At 39.6% G+C, this 24,299-nt stretch overlaps 1 protein-coding gene across 6 annotated transcripts in view; it reads left to right on the top strand.

Annotated features, from left to right (window-relative positions):
- The window catches only part of TRIM36 (tripartite motif containing 36), a 73,260-nt gene that overhangs the window by 24,363 nt on the left and 24,598 nt on the right, over positions 1–24,299 (top strand). For 2 of the 6 annotated variants that reach the window (XM_020780030.3, XM_078386245.1), the window contains exons 1-3: positions 6,964–7,116; positions 12,494–12,731; positions 21,185–21,507. In XM_020780030.3, coding sequence (XP_020635689.2) covers positions 7,090–7,116; positions 12,494–12,731; positions 21,185–21,507 — 588 coding nt within the window. In that variant the 5' untranslated portion in view covers positions 6,964–7,089. Of the gene's footprint in view, positions 1–6,963; positions 7,117–12,493; positions 12,732–14,457; positions 14,488–21,184; positions 21,508–24,299 lie in introns of those variants that run through there. The other 4 variants (XM_020780029.3, XM_020780031.3, XM_078386247.1 and 1 more) reach the window with 3 other exon arrangements.

Here is a 24,299-nt window from a genome sequence, read left to right on the forward strand (position 1 = left end):
CCGTATGCGGTTCAGAAAACATTGGGGACCACTGGTTTATAGTCCCTTCTGCTCACTACCATTCCCAAAGTGATACCACACAAGGGAAAAGCCCAGAGTTGACTCCTTTTTTTTAATCAGGTAACCACTTCTCACCCAAACACAAAGCAATTGTCAGGGCTATTTTTCAGCAAGTATGAATTTCCCCCACCCATGTTTGATTTGTTTTATATCTGCAGATATAAAAGTCATTGGTGTCTGCACGGGAGGGATGGACAACTTCAGTTTTAAAAAAATCATAACTCCAAAATCCTTTGTACCAAACGTCCCTTTGTCACAGCACAAGAGCAGACCGCCTTCTACCTCTGTGCCAAATTTAGTGTTGATCCAAGATCCAGTTTCAAAGTTACATTTTAGGCACCCCTTATGGCATGCTGATTTGCAGAATATCTATTGCTGCACTCTTGTGCAGCAATAATCTGCAGAAGAATACTGCTTATGTTTCATCTCTAAACAATGGCGTAATCATTTTCTGTTGAGATAGTGAACTTTAGCTTTGAATGTTCAGAATTTTCTAAGAAAAGTGCCAGAATAGTACATAGTTCAATACTGCAATTGTCTTGGACCAAGGTGATGGTTTAAAATGACACTACATCTACTAGGTAAAATACATTATTAAGCTTTTCATCCACTGCAGTTTTAATATGCCTAGCAGAACAAGATAATTGAAATCTTGCTTTAAAAGCACCTTAAAGCTCAAACAAACTGATACATCAATAGGTTAATCCTTTTGATCTGTCAGAAAGAGGATTGAGCAAACAGCATGTTGCAAATAACTCTTGACAATAACAGAAAACGGGGACAGCAGAAAGGCTGCAATTTATGATGGATCTACCTTGTTTGTGCTTAAAATCAGCTATTGTTGACTAATATTTAGTGAATAGATGTTGATTGTTTTAACTTCGCTTCAAATGAACTTTGTTCCATTTCCCCCCAGAACTGGGACAGTATAAGATTCATTTTACATTGCCCATAGCAATTATCTATATAAATCAATTATTTTGTTAACTATGAGTGTTCCTGGAATCAGAAAGAAGATGGAGGGATTAGTCACCATATGACACCTTTGTCTATGATCCTGTTAGACAATGCCTCACAAGACAATGTTAAATCGTTCCACGAAAATCACTGTCTTGCGAAACATCGTCTTGTGAAATGTGGTTTCCCCCTTGGAATGCATTAAAATCTATTTAATGCGTTCCAATGGGGGGGAAATTGTCGTTTTGTGAAAATCGTCCATAGAAAACATGGTCTTGCGAAATGTGATTCCCCATTGGAATACATTGAAATCTATTTAATGCGTTCCAATGGGGGGAAAATCGTCGTTTTGTGAAAATAGTCCATAGAAAACATGGTCTTGCGAAATGTGGTTCCCCATTGGAATGCATTGAAATCTATTTAATGTGTTCCAATGGGGGAAAAACCCATCTTGCGAAGCATCGGTCTAAAAAAAAAAGTCCTGCGAAACGCGGTTCCCCATTGGACTGCATTGAAATCTATTTAATGCGTTCCAATGGGGGGGAAAATCGTCTTGCGAAGCATCAGTCTAAAAAACCCACAAAAAACGGTCTTACGAAGCACAGAATCAAACATCGTCTTACAAAAATCTTCCATAGGAAAAACCGTCTTGCGAAGCGCAACAGAGATTGCAAAAACCCATCTTGCGGATTAATAATCCTGCGAGGCAATCATCTTGCAAGGCACCACTGTAGCAATATAGAGAAGATAAATACCTCCTTCCTACTTTGTGACTAATACAGTAAAACGTATTGCAAGTGTATAAATAAGACTAGGTCTGCGCAAGTAGTAAAATGGGTTTTGTCCCTTCAGGATGTGGGGTACAATTTCAAAATGCCCTACAAATGGAAAACCAGTTGATTTTCAAAAATATCTCCTGGCTGAAGCAGTGCAGTCTATTCTACTGTATAACACAAAAGTAGTAATATGACTTACTATATCCTGCCCTGGTTCACTTTGGATTGGGCTTCATAAATTGTTTAAATCTATAATTAGAAAACTAGTTCAGATCCTATCATGCTCCTGATGACATTGAGGGTAGTTCAACAGAGTCAGAGCTGTTTTTCCCCATGGTCCCTGTTGGAATACTACTATAAAAACAGCACGTGTGGAAAGACTAAGTAATGTAATGTTTTCTTGGCACTTGACATGTGTCTAGGCAACCTATATATTCCAGGTACAGGGGAGCATGGGAACCTGATTGACAATGTTCAAGACACCAGGGAGGGAGGAAGAAAGCCCAATTTACAAGGTGACATTGGGTCAGTTATCCTTTAGTCTGCAGTCACACTGACAATAAGAATTCTATGTAAGCACCATTTAAATCTATTTAGATTTTACTGTTCATATAGTGGAAGGGTAAAATTGATCTATATGGGCTACAACACGAGTCTTTTTTTTCCAGTTGGCTAGCAAGGGGCTTTTAAAAATACCATGCTTCTAAAACCAGTTCAATTCAGTTCTATTTTGTGGAAATTAGACTGTTTCGAAAGTGTGTCAATGCCAAAATCAGTTAAATCACCAGATATAAATCGATTTCCATTCAGTGCATGTGAATGTAGTCGCCGGTTTAAATTCCATGTAACTTGAACCTGCTTTTAAAAAGGTTTGAACAGAAATTGATTCAAAATGGTACAGCCTTACAGAGTAGTTCTAAGGATAAATAGGGGATGAGGAGATTCATATACCGCTATGGAGGAAAAGTGGCAGATACATGTAACAATCAAAATATTACAGCAGAATCCTATGCCTGTTTATACAGAAATTTGTTTTACTGGATGTAGTGGTCTTGTGCTCTAAATATGAAGATTAAACAAGTGATTGTTTGAGCTAAGTCTCTTCCACTTGCATAGACAGAACACACATTTCTAAAAAAGATTATGTAAGACCTGTTTGTGCCTTCTGTAGCTATTTGTTCTTACTGGGCATATGATTTTCAGAATTCATGGACTATGGTATGCTGAAGTCTGCAGGAATTCTCTCAGCCAGACCTCTGGGAGTTTCAGCTACCCACCCTGTCCTTTCAGGTGCCTATAATCATCTCAGGTGCCTGAGAAATAATGATGAAGATGGAGGAAGTGGAAGTTGGGGAAAGTTCTATAAGAACTGCAAGACATTATACTGTAGGTCTGGGAGTGTCCCTTCCTATTATGTTTCATACAGGGTGTCTCTCAGGAAATTACCAGAACCATAGTTCTTCATAGTTCCCAGAGAGCCCTTCTTAGTTGCTTCCTCTCTCTTCATTATGTCAAAGGCAAACTATTATTTCTCAGCTGAAAGTGATTACAGACACCTGAAAATACTGTTGGTTTTGTTTGTTTTTTGGCTAAATCTTCCAGAAGTCTGGCTGGGGGAATTCTTGCAGTCTTCTGGGTGTTGTAGTCCATGAATTCCCAAAACCTCATGCCTAATTCTCAAGAAACCAGTTTTTTTTTTAAAAAAAGAGTAGCACCTTTTAACTGATGTAATTTGGGTTTATTTGCAGAGAAATCACAGTGGTGATATTCATCCTGCACTCTGTCTACATTCTCCATCCCTTTGGAATGTTTGTGTTTAACTCAAAGAACAACCTTTGGCCCCAAGTTCCAGAAGAGTACCACGGCTTGTCTGTTGCAGCAAAAACATCATAGTTTTGTAACACACTAAGAACCAACAAATGTATTATTGTATGAGGTTTCATATACTCTAGCCCCATTACACACATGAAGTATGATAATACAATGTGCATTGTATGTGGTTGAGGATAGGATTATAGAAATGAAGATTATAGATGGGAGTATTCACATATGAATATGAATATCCCCGCACAGGTGGTGCTAATGAGGGTCCATTGGACGCAGATGGTGCAATACTATGAATGGCTGCACAGTGTGCGGTCCGCTCGCCACTCTTCGACCTTGCAGCGAGGCTTGTCCTCCCGCCTTCTGCCAGGAGTGGCAAGCAGATCATGCGCTGCGGGGCTATTGGTAGAATTGTGCCGTCCGTGGCGGATCGGTAAGTGGACCGTCTGGCCCCATGGGGCTGGACCCTTGTTAATGCCACCTGTGCAGGGGTATTCATATACGAATACAAATACCTCCATCTCTAATCAATATCAAAGGGAAATTATGTACAGAAAGCACAGTCAGTGACAATTACATTATTAACACTAGCCATTCACAGAACTGCTTCTCATTAATACAAACATCCTGACACTAGTTAAGCCAATTACCACATGTATTGTGCTTAGAAATTGTAATCCCGTTTTAAACCTCTGCTGATAGACTGAAACTTCCTAATGAATTGTAACTCTTTGTGTGTCACTCTAATCTCCTGTGACTGTTTTAAAGTCAGTGACAGAATATCTGGGGAGGGTGGAGCGTTTTCCCATTGCTGTTTGAATATTGACATTGCTGTTTATTATTTTTATTGCCCTATTTTCCTGTATAATGTACAAAAGCATTGTATTCGCGAAGGCTTTCACGGCCGGGATCTAATGGTTGTTGTGGACAGGAGTAGCACAGAGTGCACCATAGCACAAAGTGTTACTCCTGTCCTCTGAAGATGCCGGCCACAGAGACTGGCAAAACGTTAGGAAGAACAACCTTCAAAACATGGCCAAAGAGCCCGAAAAACCCACAACAACCAATACAAAAGCATTGTTTGCAGAAGATGAGATATATCATACGAGAAGAGGAACATGTGAATATAGCAATTTTCAGATAGGTAGCAATGTCAGTCCCAAATACAGATGGGTATAAACTGAACTATGAACCTAAACAAACAAACAAAAAAACACAGAGACTGGGCTGTTTCATGGTTCAGTTTGTGGAACTCATTTTAATGTAATGAAGTGTCAAACATTTTTTCTCCTGCTGCTTCGTTTTGCTTCAGCCCGTCCATCGCCCTCCTTCTGTGCCCCCGTCACCTCCCTATCTGCTCTTTCCATTGCCTCCTTTTCATCTTTTGCCTCCGCCATCTCCAGAGCCAGCAGCCCAGGCTGCTTGGAAGTGACACCAGCCTGTCACCTGAAAAGCGGGCTCATGCACAGAGGCAGCAGGCCTGGCTCCCAGAAGTGACACCAGGTTGCTGTCTCTGAAGATGGCAGTGGCGGAGAAGGAAGAGTTGGCAGGAGCAGGGAGGGTGGTGATTAGGACAGGGGGCAAGGGAGTTAGGCTCCTCTCCCCCTGGGCACAACCCCCCAAAAAAGAATTGCAAAACTAGTTCATTTTTTCCAGGGTTCTGGGGTTGTTCCTGGGTAGTCACAAAACCACAAACTACCCCAATTTGTCATTTTTCTGGTTTATGCCCATCTCTAGTCTTAAACATGCCACAGTATTTTGTTCTTGTTTTTCAAGTGAGTGAATCCTTTAGATTGTGGATAAAATAATTAGGCTCTGTAACAGTGCTGCCATATTACAGGGGGAAAAATAGCATCTGGATTTGTGTGGGCTATGTCTATATTTGTTGTGTGGCTTAGTATAATAACTTTTTGTTGATGGGCGTTGAGGAAGGCTGTGGAGCTTAAAAGTCCCTGTAGTGGTTTTCATCCAATGGACCTTACACAGTCTCCCATTTCTGGTAGAATCTCTATGAAGATTTGTCTTGGACAACATTCATCCTTGATTTAATAACATTTTGTGACTTCTCAGCCTAAACTGTTTGTGTGAGCAAGCTCTAAATTCATTCTGGAGATTGGCTCCAAATTCATTCCAAAGGTTTGTGCTGTGTTGAAGGCAACTGGCCAGCTTATTGTTGCTTCCCCTAAACTATCCAAAATGTCCAGGTCCAACTGTGCTGAAGGTTTGTGCCTGCCTATTATTCTTTGGTACCAATAGACTGGGGCATGTGCAGCATCAGCTATAGTAGTGCAGCATTGATTGGAGGAATCCATGATAACAGAACAGCAAGGGGACAGTTAAGATGTGCATGTCTTTTCAAGCATATAAGTGCTTTTATATCTGTACCATTTCCATGCTTGTGTATGTGAAAGGTGAGAAAAAGGAGGGCTTTGTCTATGATTAGTACAGTGTAAGACATACATACTGGGTGCCTCCAGGTACTTTTGTGTGTAAGTGAATGTGGGTGAGTAACGATAGGCTAGGCAGTTTGTTAGCCATTCTTTCTTTGACAAAACAAGGAAGTCCAAAGCCAGCTGCCAACAGAATAAGAAACAACTAGCTTGCAAATGGTTCGCTCTAATCTGCTCTTGAGGAGGATCTCCAGCGCACAGCTAGTTACCTCTGAAGCATTCCAAAAGCCTGCAGCGTAGTGGTAGTGTACAGTAGATGGTTTTGGGCGTGACGGTAAGAATTTATTTCTGTCTTTGGCAAAAGAAGCGGTGGGAATGCTGTTTTCAAGCGCAGTCTTCCTCAGCAGCTTTGAAAGGAGTATGGAAGACTACATTTCCCTCAACTTAAACGCTGCCCTTCCCACAACTATCGGGCTACGTGGTTTCTCGCCAGATGGACTCAAAACAAAATTCAGTAGGCGAAGCACGATAAGGGTTTGTGTGTGGACGAAAAGGAAGGGAACAGGACAGTCGGTGTGTGTGTGGGGGAGCTTCTCTGTCTGCCCCAGCCTCCCTCGCCTGAATAAAAGAATGAGTGTGTGTGTGGGGGGGAACCCCAGTCCCCCGTCAGGACTGAGGCAGGAGGCCCGGGGGTGGGTCAACAAAGGTGACAGGTGGCGCCCCTCCCCCATTGTGGCGTGGGCGTCGTTGCCGGGCGTCGCCCCCTCCCCCCGCCCGCGCAATCCGGCCCCGCCCCTTCCCTCGCGCCTTGCCCGGCCCCGCCCGCCATGCCGGCGTCGGAGTTTCCTTGGGGCAGAGGTGGCAGCTGCTGGGCGCCTCATCGCCGCTTCGCGCGCCCCCTCCCCTCTCTCTCGCTCTCTCCTTCTCTCGCTCTCCCCCTCGCGCCCTCAGGGGAGGGAGGGCGGAACTAACCGGTTCCGAGAGGCAGCAGAAGGGAGCGAGAGCGCCAGACGCGCGCGCCCCGGGCACCTTCGGCTCAACTGCCCGGCAGCGGCAACAGCGGCGGCGGCGGCGACTCCAGAATGGAAGGGGACCGTCTGGAACCCGCCGTGAGTTGGTGGCCGCGGAGGGCGGGAACCGTTCCGGCCGCTGTGTCTGTGTGTGTGGCGGGGGGGAAGACTTTGCCTGAGGAGACGGGCGGCTCTGAGGGCTTCCAGCGAAGTGCTGGAGAGCGCTGCAGGTGGTGTGTGTGTGAGAGAGAGGGGGGGAAGGAGAAGGAGAAAGGGGGCTCGGGGTATTTCACTGAGAGGATCTGTGGCACCCTACAGGTGCTGAGGCAGAAAGCTAGGAGGTTCCCTCTCGCCAGCTTTAGGGGCCAGACGGGCTGTTCCCTCTGCCTTCTGGGCTGCCCGTATTGCGCAGGAGACGCTCCCCTTTTCCTCCTCTGGAGCCCACAGTCGGGAAGGGAAAGGAGCCGTCTCTCGGCAGCCGGAGTCCTTCCGTGCCTTTTTTTCTTCTTCTTCCGTCCTTTCCCTCCTTTCCTTGGTTGCGAAAGGCAGAATTCTGTCCCCGTCTCTTTCGACCTCCCCCCCCCCCTTTCCGACACGGTCTCTTCATCGGGTGGTTTTGCCAGATGTCCCTCTTCCGGCTGATCCCTGTACCCGAAGGCTGATTCCTCTTTCTTTTTGCTTTTACACATGACACGCAAGGCTTGGAGGCTTGGGTGTGTGTTGTGCCATGCGCCGCAGCTTTGTGCAAACTCATCCTGCTGCATATGACCGCTTGGTGGACTCCTTAACTCAGGGAGGAACTGTCAGTCGCTTAGGTTTGAGTAGGGATGGCTTTAGATTTGTTAAATTCGACCCATGGGTGGGGTCTCAGTGCATGGGAATTCAATCAGTTATGATGCTGTTTATTTATTTGGGGAAAAGGCAGTGGGTTTCTGAGGTGTTTTTCCTGTGTACACATCTATAGGCGGGATAAAAGTATCAGCTATGGAAATTTATAAGCAGGATGAGTGGTTGATGAAAAGACAGTCAAAAGTAGGCTAATAGGTACCAGGGACATGATTACTTGGTAGTTTATTCACCAGATTAAAAAAAATCAGCAAGTAAAACCATTAATCAAATAACAGAGAGAGCAAAAAGCATTATATAAAAACTGCTGGAGATCACGAGGGACCATAAGTAGTTTTGGGGATATGAATGTGAAATACAGTATATGGAGCCAATACTAAAAAAGTTCTGTTCCCTGTAGTTTCCAATCTTATGTTTTAAATGGCAGACTAGAAAGCAGGACCATTGAGACTGGTCTTTGAGTTTGTGCAGATTCATGTTGACATACTTAGCCCTTCAAATAACATGATGCCAAGTAAGCAGAAATAAACTGAACCCAGGAACAAATGTAGGTTGGTTTCAGTGTCACTGTTACACAATTTGAACACCTAATCAACACAGCCATCATTGCAGTTTTCTGTATTAACGTGTACTTTTTCGTCTAGTTTTAAAAGAATCATGTAAAAATAATGCTATTCTCGTCTTGTTTGGATGTAGCCATACCACGCATAACTGAAGCCAGATCTCCTTTCTTCAGCTAGGGCTGTACTTGGTAAACCAGCTGAAACCAGTAAATCAGTAGGTAATTCTGGATGTAGGAGAACTCTGACTGCATAGCTGACTTCAGGGGGGAGTACAGTCCTAATGGTCATTCTAACCAACAGCTCCTGCCTCTTGTCTGGATTAAATGTTGGTTTGCTCATTTCCACCCTGTGACGGTTGCCCCTTGTGGCCCCTGTTTGTCTTCCAAACACAGAGCACACATAGGCAACCCAAACACCTTTTCACACGCTGCCACCAGTTGATTTCTTTATCAACGTACTGTACTTTACTTAGGAAAGAAAAAAGGTCCATTCATCAGTGTCTTTTGAATAAAACAGGTTTATTGATTACAGATGTTTCTGTACCAATTCATAAGTATCTTCTTCAGGTTCATCAAGCATCAATAATAATCTTCTATATTATCTTACACTCCTCAGACTAATCACTCCTCAGATTCCCAAACTAATTCTCTCTTTCTCTGTCCCTTCAAACTTAGATTCAGACTGTAAACTCTTCCCCTCTGGCTCCGCTTTTTAACATCTCTAGTGGCCGCACCTCTCAACCACATCAGCATAAAACATGAATAATGCATGACCTATTTAACATAATAAGGATGAACGCCACACACCCATTTCAAAACATGTAGTCAAATACTTATTCATAACCCCTGCTGCCTGCCTAGATGGAAAAGAGAACTAGAATTCTGTATCAACTATATGTGGATTACACCTCAACCTAAATGTCCGGAAGATGTTTCCCAGTATTTTCATGTAGGTGTTTAAATATAAGAAATAAAATCCAGGGACCATTGATTGGCACTGGTTTCTGAGCACTGCCTTTTGGAAACACCTTTCAAAGACTACTGACACTACTTTAGAGAGTGGAATACTGTCACATTCATTTCACTCTGAAGGTGTAATCCAGAAGAATATCATGGTGAATAGAAGCAAAAGCTGTGGAAAAGCCAGTGATTATCAGTAGGATTATACTTCTTCTGCCTATTTCCCATGAATCCTCTTTCAGGCTGGCCAGGATGGTTTATATCCCAAAATGAGTTCAAAAGCTGGACAGAACCAGAACATCACTGCTCTGATATCTTGCTAAAAAATATATCACAATTTAGAGGTCATCAACACAGGCAAAAATCAATTTTTTTAAATAGAAGGTATCGCTCCCCCCCCCCCCAGGAAGCATTAATAACCTCAGAGTTATTGCTTAGCTCTGTCTGCTTTTAGAAGTCAAAGTAAAATAAAATAAAATGATAGGTTTCGGTATCCCGGCAAATTTTTCGTAATCCCAGTCTTCAGAAATTAGCTACACTGCCTCAATAGAACATATTTCATTTCCCACTAGGGTTAGCCCAAGATGCTTTGCTATATGGGGCATAGCACCAAAGGGCACCCAATATTCACCCACATTAAGGTACACATTAACCAAAGACAGCAAAATTATTTTAGCATATGAGGAAAAAAAACTCCACAAACACCTCTTCCCATCTTTAGTCACCAAAATACAGCAATAAAGTAGTGAGCTTTCATTACACCCTAACTACTGATTGAGGGAGCTGCCTTATTTTGTCTTAAGATGGGGCTTGGCTTTAGTCCCCATTCATACATTTGTATTAAAAGCACAGGAAAATACACACACCTGTTTAAAAAGCGGAAAATCCCCTGCATGATTTTCAATTAGTATATTGAGAGAGTCTGTTTACTAATTAGATGTAACTGATTCCGAAAATGATGTTTCATAATCAATTGATGTAATAAGAGTGAGAAAAAAGAAACAAGTTTGTATATCATGGGTAATGATGTCTGCATCATAATATATTTAGCTAGCCTGAAATTTTTTAGCCAGCATGTTTTTATTCCAGCATGCTGAAGACTAATGTACAGTGCCATTGCTCTTCTCTTGGTTTTCTTTGGATGAGTGGAAGGTGAAGCTTTTGCTCCTGGAGAATGAATAGAAGGTTGATCATCCCTCACTGAACTTTTGGCAGCACAATTGACAAACCTCTATTCCCGAAAGGCAAAGAGTTGGGCACTGCAGAGCCATGTCTCCTAATTTATTCAACCAGGCTATAACTTATTCTGACTTAATTGTAACTTGGACAAACATCTATTTTTTCCCCTAACAATATGCTTTTTTGTTCTTCAGAATCCTTTTGGAGGAGAGGCAGAGTAAACTGCTGCATGCACACTGGACTGTGTCCATTTAAGGGACAAACACCTTATTTCAAATGCATTAGTTATCCGTATACAACTTTTTTCTAATCTTGCAAAAGTACAGCAATCATACAGCTCACTAGAATTCCATTTATTAATAAATTACTTAAGAATGTACATTAAAAGAACTGTGTAACAAAGTTCTTTCTGTAGCTAGATGCACTCTGTGAATTCTTGTTATGGTATTTACTGCCATACTATGGTCTCATTGTGAAAGTGCAGCCTGCAGATTAAAACTTACATATGGTTCTTTAAGACTTTTCTTTTGATAGATATTTGTACTGAGGGCAGAAGATCATGTTGTTTTATACTTACACCTGGAAGTTTGGATTGTGTGTAGAAGCTAAAAAGAACAAGTCTAAAGGGAAGATTCTTTTGTCAAGTTTAGGTTGTAAATGTTTGGTTAAAACAGGGATGGGCAACTGTAGACCTAGATGCAGCCCCCACATATTTTTGTGGGCCCTGGAACTTCGCAGGAATGTCAGTTTTAAAAGCAGTCACTGTTAAAAACCTGTCAGTGAAAGAATGTTGTCATGGTGGAGAGAGCCTTGCCTTTTAAAGATATGTAAGAAGAAGAAAAACTAGGCTTGGTAATTGATGTTGTATGAGTGATAAATAAGGAAAAATAATATTTATTGCAAAATTTTATACATTTTACTGGGAAGCAAAAGCCACTCAAAATAATTCATAATAATTATTTTTAATATGTGGGCATGATAGCTTCTTTTTAAAAACTTTTAGTGCTTATTGCAGCAATTTGAAAAATATATAGTGCCTTTCTAATTGGTTTTCAAGACAGCATTTTAGAAAGTGCATGTTGAGTTTGTTTCCTTCTGTGATGCTCTATTACACCATTAAGAGAAAATGAGTAAAGAGAGATACCATGTCAGCCCAACTAAGTTCTGTGGGATTGGCAAAACATAATTTAATTAGATTGTTTGAAGAAAAAAAAATATTTAGAGTGGTACAGAATGATTTTTTGCTCACATAACAGTAACTGTATCTTTTACCACACACTTAGATTCGTGAATTAGGACTACCCTGATTATGATTTAATTTTGTGCTGGCATGTATTTATATTTTATTTCTTTAAAATATTTCTACCCTGCTTTTCTCCTTAAAAAAGAGCCAAGGTGACCAACATAATTAAAAAAGACAATATTTAAAAGCTAAAAATAGTACCATGTTTCCCCAAAAGTAAGACAGGGTCTTATATTAATTTTTGCTCCAAAATGCATTAGGACTTGTTTTCAGGGGATGTCCACTGCACAGGTGGACATAAACGATTCAGGGGTATTCATATTTGTATACGAATACAAATACCCTCATCTCTAGTGCTGATAGATCCAGTTATACTGACAGAAGAGGCTTCTGCCCATTTTATACTTACTACAGCTGGTCTATCTTTGAGTTTAGATTACATAATATGGATCAGAATGTCAATACTGTACTATTGTTACTCTAGTTACTATAAAATATTTCCTAACCAAAATCTGTATCATCTTTCTACATGGTGAAACATGGAAGGAAATGTTTGCTACATCTCTCTCTCTCTCTTTTTCTGTCTCTTTTTTTAAAAAGGCCATGACTGAAATGACATATAGCATTTGTAAGTGTGGTCATCTGCTGGTACTTGTAATAAAAAAAAACCTTTTATTTGCTTACAGGTTACCATTAAGAATATTGAACGGGAACTTATCTGCCCAGCATGCAAGGAGTTATTTACCCATCCACTAATTCTCCCTTGTCAACACAGTATCTGCCACAAATGTGTAAAAGAAATTCTTTACTTCACATTTGAAGATTCATTCAATGATGCTGCCTCAGAAACGTCCAATCAAAGTAGCCCTCGCAATCGAATGCATTCCCCTAGCTTGGACAAAATTGACAGGGTTAATAGATCAGGTATGTAAAACAACCATTGCTTCTGCATACAATTAGTATAAAACCTGAGGTATCACCTATACTTACATCAATCAAAAGGGTTGCCAGGTATAGTTATTTAATTGTTGTTTCTAAAAGGTGTTCATAGGATAGTGTGTGTTTACTTCTTTATCACTAGTAATTATTGTGATAAGCTTTTTGCTATATGTTTGTACTGATTTAATTTAAAGGATTTTGTAGCTCTTGTAATCCCAATTTATATATAATTCGGTATCATAAATGTATATGTGAACCTCATATATTCACATAATTTCCCACTTCCCTATACTACTATGTCTGGTTTCTACTGCATGTGTGATAGTGGAACTCTTCAGAAAGCCAACTAAAATTATCAAATGTTTCTGCAAACATAACAGTTTGAATTGTTTGTTATCTAGCCCAGGAGTGCTTTCTCTGATTAGCAGTGGCTATCCAGGGTCTCCAGTGGTGATCTTTCTAATCATTTACTATCCAGTCCTTTAAACAAGATGCCAGGGATTGATGCTGTGACCTTCTGCAAGAAAGTATATGTTCTATCACTGAGCCATAGTGCTTCCCTTGCAACAGACTTACAGTACATTCAGAAGTGGATAGGAAGTAGATGAAGTTCTTTTGGTAGATCTCAGATGAAGTAGTTTAATATTTTCTGAATAGAAACTGAAATAGAAAGTGAGATCCACCCATGGCTGGCCTTGCGCTCTTAACTTTTGTATTTATCACTTATTAATACATGTATTAATTGATCAGCTGTTTACACATTGGTACTGTCCATTTCAAGAGTTTACTGTTAGAATCTCCATTTCATAATAACAAATAATGTTTTTATTTGTACCTACTGTTTATTGCTGAGGGGTATAGTAGTTAATTGATTGCACAGCACCCTTCTTTTTTGTATCTGCTTCTGATCAGTGGACCTGAAGGTTGTGATTAAAAATGAAAAGCACACAACCAAATCCTGCCAGAATTGAATCAGAGAGTCAGATCTTGTAATTTTGAAATATCTTGTGACTATTATTATAAATGAAATTTCTTTGTAATAAATATATGTATCTTACAGTTCTTACATAAATGCCAAAGCTGGACTATGAACCAATTTTTTTTATTTATTTATTTATTTATTTATTTATTTATTTATTTATTTATTTATTTATTTATTTATTTATGAATATGAAATAATAAATTACCTGCTTATGGGGAATAAATCTGTGTCACTGTTTTTGAGAATCAGTTACAATAAAATGATTGAAAGTCTTAACTACTATGTTCTGCAATAAAACATAATTGCTGATATTGATAATGTACTTTTGGCATTAATGAGATGATGAAATGAAATCAAGTGTTTTTCCTTACCCTAACCCTCCTAGCCATTGTACAGCCTGATCTGACATAAGAAACATCAAGCATAATGGTATGTTCTCCTAATGTCACGGGATTACAATCTAAGCCTTTCTTGTGTGTGCCACGGAGAACTGTGTTTTGCCAGTTTTTGGGGGGCTGCTACTCCTAGAGTTTATTATTGGCTAAGTTAGTTAAGGCTGATGGGATTTGCAAGCCCAGAACATCTGGAGTTACTGTATGTTGTTATCAGTCCTTACTGTAATATAATGGGAAGGAGAGCAGTTGATAGATTGTCTTGAATATACCATAATAAAATGGTAGAGAGTTCTTTCTTTTCAGCTTCTAAACATTCTCTGTTCATTGTTTACAGTCTCACAGAGGAGGTCTCTTGGGTGGAGAGGTAGAAATGCTTCATTTCTGTATGGCTTTAGATAGTTCTTAGTAATAATGAGATCTTATCTCTAATATGTTTGGCTTAGAGTTCTCTTAAGAGTCAGTGGTCAAGTCCAAACTTAGCAGGTAGATAGAAGCAATACTGTTGAGGAAGCAATGATTTCCTTTTTTTGGAACTTATTTGAAGGCCAACTGGATTCTGATTTGCAACTTAATTTTTCTTTTTGCATGACTCAAAGTTGAAGTAAAACATAACCTTTTAAAATAGCTAATGTACTTCACATTGGCTTTTGGGAGAAGGTCTTATGCAAGTACGTGGCAATTCAAAATTTAGTGAGAGGAATGTAATTGTTGGTTGTGGTTGACTGTGTGCATGTCCACTGCCCCCCCTTTTTGACAAAAAGGTTGAAAATGCACATATGATTTGTAGTACTCAGGTAACAATTCGTGATAAAATGATGATCTAATGCTTCTCATTGCAGAGGAAAATAAATTTCGGTGCAGATAATTTAATGCTGTGCCCAACATTCCCTCTAAGCTGTGTGGAAATGTATTTTCGCACATCTGCAGTTAGAGTTGCTGCTCATTTGGTTCTGGATGTGGCTGGAACATTTTGTGCAAAGGGCAGGTTTTCTGCTCATTGCTGGCGGAAAATTAGAGGGAACATTGGCTGTGCCTATTCAATGTTAGCATGCAGATTAGAATGACATATTATACTTAGTTTGCCTTAACAAAACCTTACTTTTTATTCATAGTGAAAAAGAATTACATCTTTTCTCACTCAAGGGAAGGAATAACTTGGAAAGGCTGGTGTCAGCTACTCACTGTCTTTGGCCATATCCAGGCACTAGGACTCTTTGGAATAGTTCAGATGCACTATATTTATCATCATTGTGTTATTTTATGCTGTTAACCGCCTAGAGTGGTCTTAACCGACCAGATAGGTGGGATATTAAATAAATAAATAAATAAATAAATCATCATCATCATCATCATCATCATCATCATCATCATCATCATCATCATGAGATAGAGCTTACATGGCCATAAGCTTGTATGGTCTTCTCTTGATTGTAAAAAGAATGTTTTAGAAACTTTAGCTTCAGTTTATAATGCAGCTTTCTCTGCCATCTGAAGCTAAATGCTGTGATTTATAGTTATAGTTTATAGAAACAAGCATCAAACTATAGATTATGAAGCTGACTTATTTCTCATAAACTATACTTAATATTAATTATTGTTTAAAGTGTTAGTGACACACAAAACTTATAATTGCCTTCTCACATTTATGGTGGAGAAAGGATGTATGTCTAGGGATGAGATGGCTAGATTCATTCTCATGATGCTGAATCATAGATTAGTGTTGTGACCAAACAGTCTCTGTGTGCATCACTGTGCCTGTGGGAATGATGGCTGTCACTTTTGTAGCACTGCTAAGACATATAGTGGTGCCCCGCTAGACGCTTACCCCGCATGACGTCAAAATTGCTTGACAATGACATTTTTGCAATCGCTATTGCAATCGCAAAATGATGGTTCCAATGGGGGAAATCAGCATTACATTGATTAGGAGCCTGCTTCGCGAACCGTTTGTTCGCTATATGATTTTTCCAGCTCCGCAAAATGGCTTCCCTCCACAAAATGGCTTCTGTCCCTTCTCAAAATGGCTGCTTTCCTGGCGGAAGCTTCGCATTACAGCAATTTTGAACAGCTGATCGGCGGTTCTCTATGGGCACCTTTGCTGGACGGTGAGGTATTTCCCCCATTGGAACGCATTAACCAGTTTTCAATGTATTCCAATGGGGATTCCCCCCCGCTTGACGACGATTTCGCTTAACAGCGATTTTGCTGGAACGCATTATCGTTAAGCGGGGCACCACTGTACTCTTGTTTTAAGAAGGTTGTTTGAGCATCAGTTTCACTTGTTTTCTTAGGAAAGACCTGCAGAAAAAATGTTTTTTGTTAATGCAAAATATAGAAATCCAGTAGTATACGTTGCAGCTAAAGTAAGCCCACTGGGACAGTGGAATTTATGGAGGGATTGACTCACTAAATTCCCACTGATTCAATGAGCCTACTCTAGTTGAAACTTATTACTGGATGTTAGCCATTGTGTTTGAAAATACAGACCTCACAGAGGAGGTCTCTTGGACGGAGAGGTAGAAATGTCTAAATCTAATATTGGTCCCAACCGGAGTAGACATGTTGAAATGAACGGGACAGGTTACACTCTGATTTCAGTGACTTTAGTTGGGGCTGACATTGAATTTAGATAGATGAAAATATTTGTACTGCATATAGATGTATTTGTTTTTGATGAGTAATGCATTCCACAAAGGTATGAGTGAAACAGGACAAAGCATCCAATTTGTGGATTAAATTATTTTACCTTAAAAGAATCCAACATTGATACAGCCGGACATATTTTTTTTAAAAAAGGTATTTCTTAATTCTTGCTGTTCGTATTACCAAGCTGTAACAGAATTCCTCTCTGTCTCTCTCTCAACCCCCCCCCAAAAAAAACACAACCTTAGAAAATTGTCAATGTGAGGTGATAAAATGTTCATTTTTTAAACTTAATGAATCCAGTTGACCTGAAAAATTAAGAAATTTTCCTAAACCACATCTTAGAAACAATTCTTTGTCTTCATTTTGCTGGTGATATTGCTGTGTTCAAAAACATTTTAAAAAAAGATGAATTCTCCCTTTTCTCGTTCTGGAATTTGTTATGATAAATCATGTATTTAAATACTGATAACCTTTTTTCTTTTAAGCAAAATCACTGTTTATTGTGGAGAGGGGAAGTATTTTAACACATGTGGAACTAATTGCATGAGAGTGATAGACCTTGCTGAATTGCAGCTATGATACTACTAACAATTGTGTGAGAATTAAAAGGCAGATCATAGTAGGGATTTGTCTTCAGCAAAAAGACTGAAAAATGTGCATGTGTATTGATGGAGACAGAGTCATTCACGTGAATTAATTATTTAATGCTTTCTACTGATATGTTGAACATCCGAAGCACACAATAGTAAAATTTAGTATAAAGAAATAATAAGGATGCTAATGCACTTTAAAAAGTGTCAGCAAGAAAAAAAGTTCTTGAAGACAAAGGAAGCAAATTAAATACAAAAAGTTTGTACAGTATTAGCTATTTCAAGTTTTGTAACAATTTATGATCAAAAGAAAGTAATGGAACATAGGCAGGTAGCTATTTAATAATAGTAATTGCCAGTTCTCATTGTCCATACATACATACATACATACATACATACATACATACATACATACATACATACATACATACATACATACATACATACATACATACATACCAATTCTTTTGGATCTCTGATTAATTAGAAAGAATACTAGGCTATAATTTAGTTTAAGCAAATACAACTCGTGAAAAGGGATGGAACATCTTAAATTATCTGAATTACAATTCATCAGCATGAAGTCACAAGTACCTACATAAAAGCATGCTTTCATTATCATGCTTTTTTGTGGCAAACTAACTGAAGTAAAGTTATATGCCATCTAACTTTATATTTTGATTTAAACAGTAAAATTGCATCTGTCAGCACTTCAAAAGCATGCTACAGGCTAAGCATTTCAGATTGTACCAACTAAACTTGACCACTGTACCATTATTTTTTGGATTTTGTTTTTTGTCTTTGTTTAATTGTCATTAGTTGCCATTAAGATAGTGGATGGCTTGAATTCAAGTCTTGTTAGTTAGTATCTGCTGTAGTAGTCAACTGTTTCTGTGTCATCTGCTTTCAACTGCATGCTGCATGTTACATCTTCTTGGATCTTTAACGCTGCAGTCCTACAGCTGCTTATCAGAGGAAAGGCTCCACTGAACTCAGTGGAATTTACTTACAATTAGAAATATATTACCTTGCATTTTAAGTTGCTTGAAGACTTCATAGACTGTATTCCAACTTGTAGTGCATGTGTGCCTTGTTGCACTGCATGTGGTAATTGAAATCAAACTTCTTCAAGTGTAAGCATACTTTGTTCTTCCTTGTAAAATCTGTGATCAGATTAAAAGTACACACTACCTTGATTATAGCTTCCCCATAAGATTAAGGGTAGCCATCTTTCTGAAGGTTATTTGGAGTCTTGCATGGGACCTGCTATATACATAATGTCTATCTTTCACAAAGATGGAATCCTTGAGTCTTGAAGTATGCATGCAGCATCTAAAAACATATACTTTAATGAATGAATTTCCATTACATAAATAATTCCTATTGGTGAGTTCTATAGAAACTGTAGGTTTTAGGCCAGATGTTCCCTTCTATCTTTAAAGATGTTTTAGTCCAAAAGAATTCTTAAAATACAGCGTTTGAACTAGGAAAATATTTTCCTGGTTTGTACATGGAGTGTGTTAACAGTCATTGCTCCTTGTTTGTTTCTGGCTGTAGGGTGTATGTTTCCTATTTACACACTTGCTGCAGTGTCTTGGAGTCTGATGTCAAATTTGACGTACTGGCTAAAATCCTATTGCGATAACCTGATGTGGAACAGCTAGGATTATGTTATCAGCTTGCAACTATATTATTTAATGTAATTTAATTGAAAACTTCCTATCCTCCTGCCCCAGGTTCCAAGGCTCCGCCCCCCCTTTTGTCCTGAAAAACCTTTTGGGGTGGGGGGCTAACAGTAAAAAAATGCTGCTACTGGTCCCATAACTCGGGGCAGGCCACCACCAATTAAAGACTCCTCCCCATACTGAAGTTTTTAAAATCATCTTCAGGGCAACAGGGAGTCCTATGGAGCATCAGGACCTGAAAGGGGAGGATAGTAGAAAGGTTTCAGATCAGTTCAATCCAAGCCCATATTACTGTTGTAGGCTGATGGTGTCATCCTAGTTGTGCAGCATGGCAATAGTACTTCAGCCATGAAGATTCCAGGTTTCTTTGTTTCTTTGTTTAAAAAGCGAAGCTCTTAAACATGTAGCAAATAGAGTGAGATTTCAGAACCCGGAGAAATTGTAAATCAATGGTTGCATCCTTCTTACAGTTTTAGCAAAAAAAACAACAACCTACAAATGCTTTGAAAGTGTTGATCTATGAAACAAAATCAGTTATGCAGTGGCTGAAATTCTATTGCTTACCATAGTAAACTAAACTAGAATAGGCTCTCCGAATCAGCAGAGATTTGATGAGTCATCCCTTCCGTAAGATCCATTTGTTTAAGTAGGCCTACTTTTTTTCCTTGGCAATTAATGAGGGGTTTTAAACATAATAGGGACGTGGTGGCGCTGCGGGCTAAACCGCAGAAGCCTGTGCTGCAGGGTCAGAAGACCAGCAGTTGTAAGATTGAATCCATGCGATGGAGTGAGTGCCCGTCACTTGTCCCAGCTCTCGCCAACCTAGCGGTTCGAAAGCATGCAAATGCAAGTAGGGACCACCTTGGTGGGAAGGTTACAGCATTCCGTGTCTAAGTCACACTGGCCATGTGACCACGGAAGATTGTCTTCAGACAAAACGCTGGCTCTATGGCTTGGAAACGGGATGAGCACCACCCCCTAGAGTGGAACACGACTGGACAAAAATTGTCAAGGGGAACCTTTACCTTTAAACATAATATTTGGAGATAGTACTGTTCCAGGTAGACCCAAGTTAATATTGTTACTGAACTAAAATGTACCATTAAAATCAAGTCCCATCTCTAGTTTTAATTATCAGCTAGTAATAGTTTGCAGTTTGGGGTAGAAATTATACTTAAGTCATTGTCCCACTGGGAAAGTTGATGGAATATAACAGCCAATTGGTAGTATCCAGGATGTTCTTTTCTTTTAAAGATTCTTCCCTATCCTATCCCTGTATTACACCAGATAGTGAGAGTGAGCTGCCAAAAGGCTATTCCATAAATTTACACCTTTGCAAACTGATGATGTCCTTAGCTGTGAGCTTTTAACTCTCATTTAAAGTTTCCTAATGCACCACCCCCACGGGTTCTGAGTCTCCCTTGAGATCCTTTTTGACTGGGGAAGTTTTTGAGAGTATTGGGACAGAGGGAGCCTTTAATGCCTGAAAATTGGCACCAGTGGTTGTGCTACTGGGATCAAGACTGTCAGCAGTGATTATTTATTTATTTGTTTGTACCTGTCTCAATAAAAATACACCAAGGTGGCTTAAAAGATTCCCCCTCATGTGCTGAGGCTCCAAAATTTTCTCTAGGTCAAAATGGATCCTCAGGATCCTTGGAACCTGGTGTAGTAGAATAATGAACAATAAAAGGCCATAGCTGATGAGATCATCAGCTTGCGTGGGTGTAAATTTATAGAATAGGGTTTCAGCCAGTGAGTTATAAACAGCTACCATGAAATAAATGAGTACTGACTTCCCTTTTCTAAATCTTTGTTCCCTGAACTTACATACTCATCTAGTTTTATTCTTATTAGACAAAAACCCTTCCAGCATTTTACAAATTGGTCAGAGGATTGTCAAAATATGAAAAACGAGGCATTTAATTTTGTTTTCTATGCTATGTTGTTTGTAAAATTTTGTCATATATATATGCACATTTATTGAGTGATGTGGCTTCTACATTGTGTCTGTCTGAAAGATATGTGCACTAAAGGGGATTGGATTCCTAAATAAAAATTTAACAACTATCATTTAGTTAACTCTTGATCTGCCAAAATCATTTTTAATGCAATAAACCAAGTATTGCTATTTATGCAGGTTGGAAACGCAATTCTTTGACTCCAAAGACTACCTTCCCTTGTCCTGGATGCCAACATGACATAGACCTGGGAGAGCGTGGCATCAATGGCCTATTTCGCAACTTCACTTTGGAGACTATTGTAGAACGGTACAGGCAGGCAGCAAGGGCAGCTACAGCCATCATGTGTGATCTCTGTAAACCTCCACCACAAGAATCCACAAAGAGCTGCATGGATTGTAGTGCAAGTTACTGCAACGAATGCTTCAAAATACATCATCCCTGGGGAACTTTAAAAGCGCAGCATGAATATGTGGGACCAACCACCAACTTCAGGCCTAAAGTAAGTGGGGTTTTTAACCATCTTTTGGCTTATCTTTGGCTTGTAGTTGTGCTGATACAATTTGTAAACTTTTTTTGGGAAAAACATTACTTTCTAAGCACATATTTTATTCTGACAATCCACTATCCAACTTTTATATTTGGTACTCTGTTTAACATACTTGTCTAAATGTGGTAACAGTGTCCGTTACCAAGGAATGGCTCATTTGGGAGAACTTAAAAAATGAAGCATGATGGCATTGCCCCATATTAAATTTGAAGAGTAAAATATAATCTTTTCAGAGAGAGGGATAGGCATAGGCTATTGGTGATAGATTGGGATATGTAGAAAATTGTAGTTATTTGGATTCTGAACAAAAGCAGATATTGAGGTCTTTACTTTTGGTGGATCCAGGTTCCAGTGCCCATTTTTCATCACTGAAAATGGCTTTTGCATGGAACAAAGGTCTATGGTTTGTTTAGACATTGCTATTGTAAAACAGAATTATCAGACAACATGAATCAGCATGCTAGTTGTAACCCATAAACCAAGGTTTCTACAGTTTTCTGTCTTGTCATGTTGTGTCAACTGGCTCACTGCCTTGTTGTTCAGTATCAGTTTAGTTTGTGTGGGGTGTCTTTCCTATTCTCAGTACTTGTTTAAAATTAATGTGACATCAGTTTATTCATTTTCTTATCTTTACCTGTAACAGCTTCCAATGGCTAAGAGAACTGTCTTTGACAATAATCTTCCTAAGAGTACTTTCACACTATGGATTTCTTATCTTCTAAACAAGGGTAATGTCAGAAATGGATCTTAAGGTAGATATGTTAGTCAAAGTGGTAATAGTTCTTTCTCTGAAATCTGTCTAATGAAGCCTGCAATTTAAATTTGCTGTAAACAACTTGGTTGCTGTGGTTTCATTAAACATATCAGATATTTGCTTTCAGTTTTATTGAAGCTGTGTTCTCATTTTTTATTCCCTGATGGTTATCAATTTTTCTAATTTCCAGCTTATAAATTATTCATAGTTATGTATATTTGCAGTTGCTCTCTTCTTTACTTTTTTCAAAATACATTGTTTCCAGCTTAAGTATTAGTTTGTATTAAAGAACTGTGTACATCAGGCATGGGGCATGTATTGCCTACGAGCTATCCTTGGGGCTCAGCCACTCATAAGTCCCAACCAGCCAGGCTAATAAACAGTGGTAATCAGAGTTATAGCCCAAGAACATCTGGCATTGCTTAGGTCTGTTATAGATGCAGTATAGTCTTTCTGGAAGACTGCTTTTTTGATGGTTAAAGAGCCATCGATAATGGCATCAGATGCAGCATAGAGTTTCAGCTGGGTTAAATTGGCATACCTATAAGTAGAAATGGGGGTACTTATATATGAATATGAATATCCCCACGCAGCTGGAGTTAATGAGGGTCCGCCCCCTGGGGCCAGACCGTCAGCTCATGTATTGAGTGGCAGCAGCGGCAGCTTCGCTCATCCTTCCAATCACTCTCAGAGTCCTGCTCTCTTCTTGCTTGGCTAGTGACTTGACAGCCTTGTAAGGAGATTTGTCCTCCCTCCCCTTGCCTGGAGTGGCTAGCCGAGCAGGAAGAGAGAGGAGCTCCAAGAGTGATTGGAAGGATGAGCAAGGCCGGTGGCAGACGCATGAGTGGACGGTCTGGCCCCAGGGGATGGACCCTTGGTTAATTCCAGATGCATGGGGATGTGCATGGAAATACCCCCATCTTTACCCGTAAGTGTAAATGCTTTCTATTGATTGCATCCTTGTATGAGAGTGGAAGTATCTCCTGTTTTCAAAGCAGATTTTGTATCTTGTAATTAGAAAAAGAATAACAAGGTTTGGTTTAGAAAGCTATTAAAATATACCCAAGAAAGTCCTGGTGAACACAGTGAACCATTAGTTGGCTAAGGGAAGGCCCTGAGTAGAACATGAATGAAACAGTAGCCTTATGCTTGTGCTCTTGAAAATTAATGTGTACAGGCATACTATCTCTTTTACTGAAGGGAATATATATTCATCATGGGTGGCAGGCTTTGGTAGCTGTACCCTCTGTGAATACGTTCAGTCCCATTTTGAAGCTAATGAGGTAGTAGCCATCACCAAAACCAATGGTAGTGAATTCTGCTTGGTGGAACGTCAAGGTCAGATAAAAAGAAGTACTTCACACAGTGGCTGAAATCCAGTACTAAGTCACAACTAGAATAGGCCTATTAAATCAGTGGGCATTTGGGGAGACAATATCTGTGTAAGTTCCATTGATTCGGTGGGCCCCCTCTGGTTGTGACTTACTATTGGGTTTCAGCCTCTGTGAATTTTTTTTATCCTTGATGTTCCACCTTTTAACTTTGGTTGGTAATCCCTAGATCAAGTCCAATGCATTCCAATGAGAGAAAATTAAAAAAATCACCAAAAATTAAAGACGACTCAGAACAACACCAAATTAAGTTTGCATAGGGTTCAGGAGGTGGGCTAACGATTGCAAGCATTTAAAACCTGTTCCAAACATTGTAAGGCACTTTTAAATGAGCAAAAACAGACTTCGCAAAGCCATTGAAATGTATTGAGTCGGCTTCAGTACATTCCAATGGAGGAAACATTGTTTCACTCAACGATGTTTCCTATGGGTTTTTTCACTTAAAGACAGCAATCCGTTCCAGTTGGAATGGATTAACCGGTTTTCAATGCATTCCTATGGGAAATGGTGTTTCACAGAACGATGTTTCACACAACATTGATTTTTTTGGAACCAATTAACATCGTTGTGTGAGGCACCACTGTATACCCACAAAAGCT

Source organism: Pogona vitticeps, chromosome 2 (assembly GCF_051106095.1).
Source record: "Pogona vitticeps strain Pit_001003342236 chromosome 2, PviZW2.1, whole genome shotgun sequence".
Taxonomy (NCBI): domain Eukaryota; kingdom Metazoa; phylum Chordata; class Lepidosauria; order Squamata; family Agamidae; genus Pogona; species Pogona vitticeps.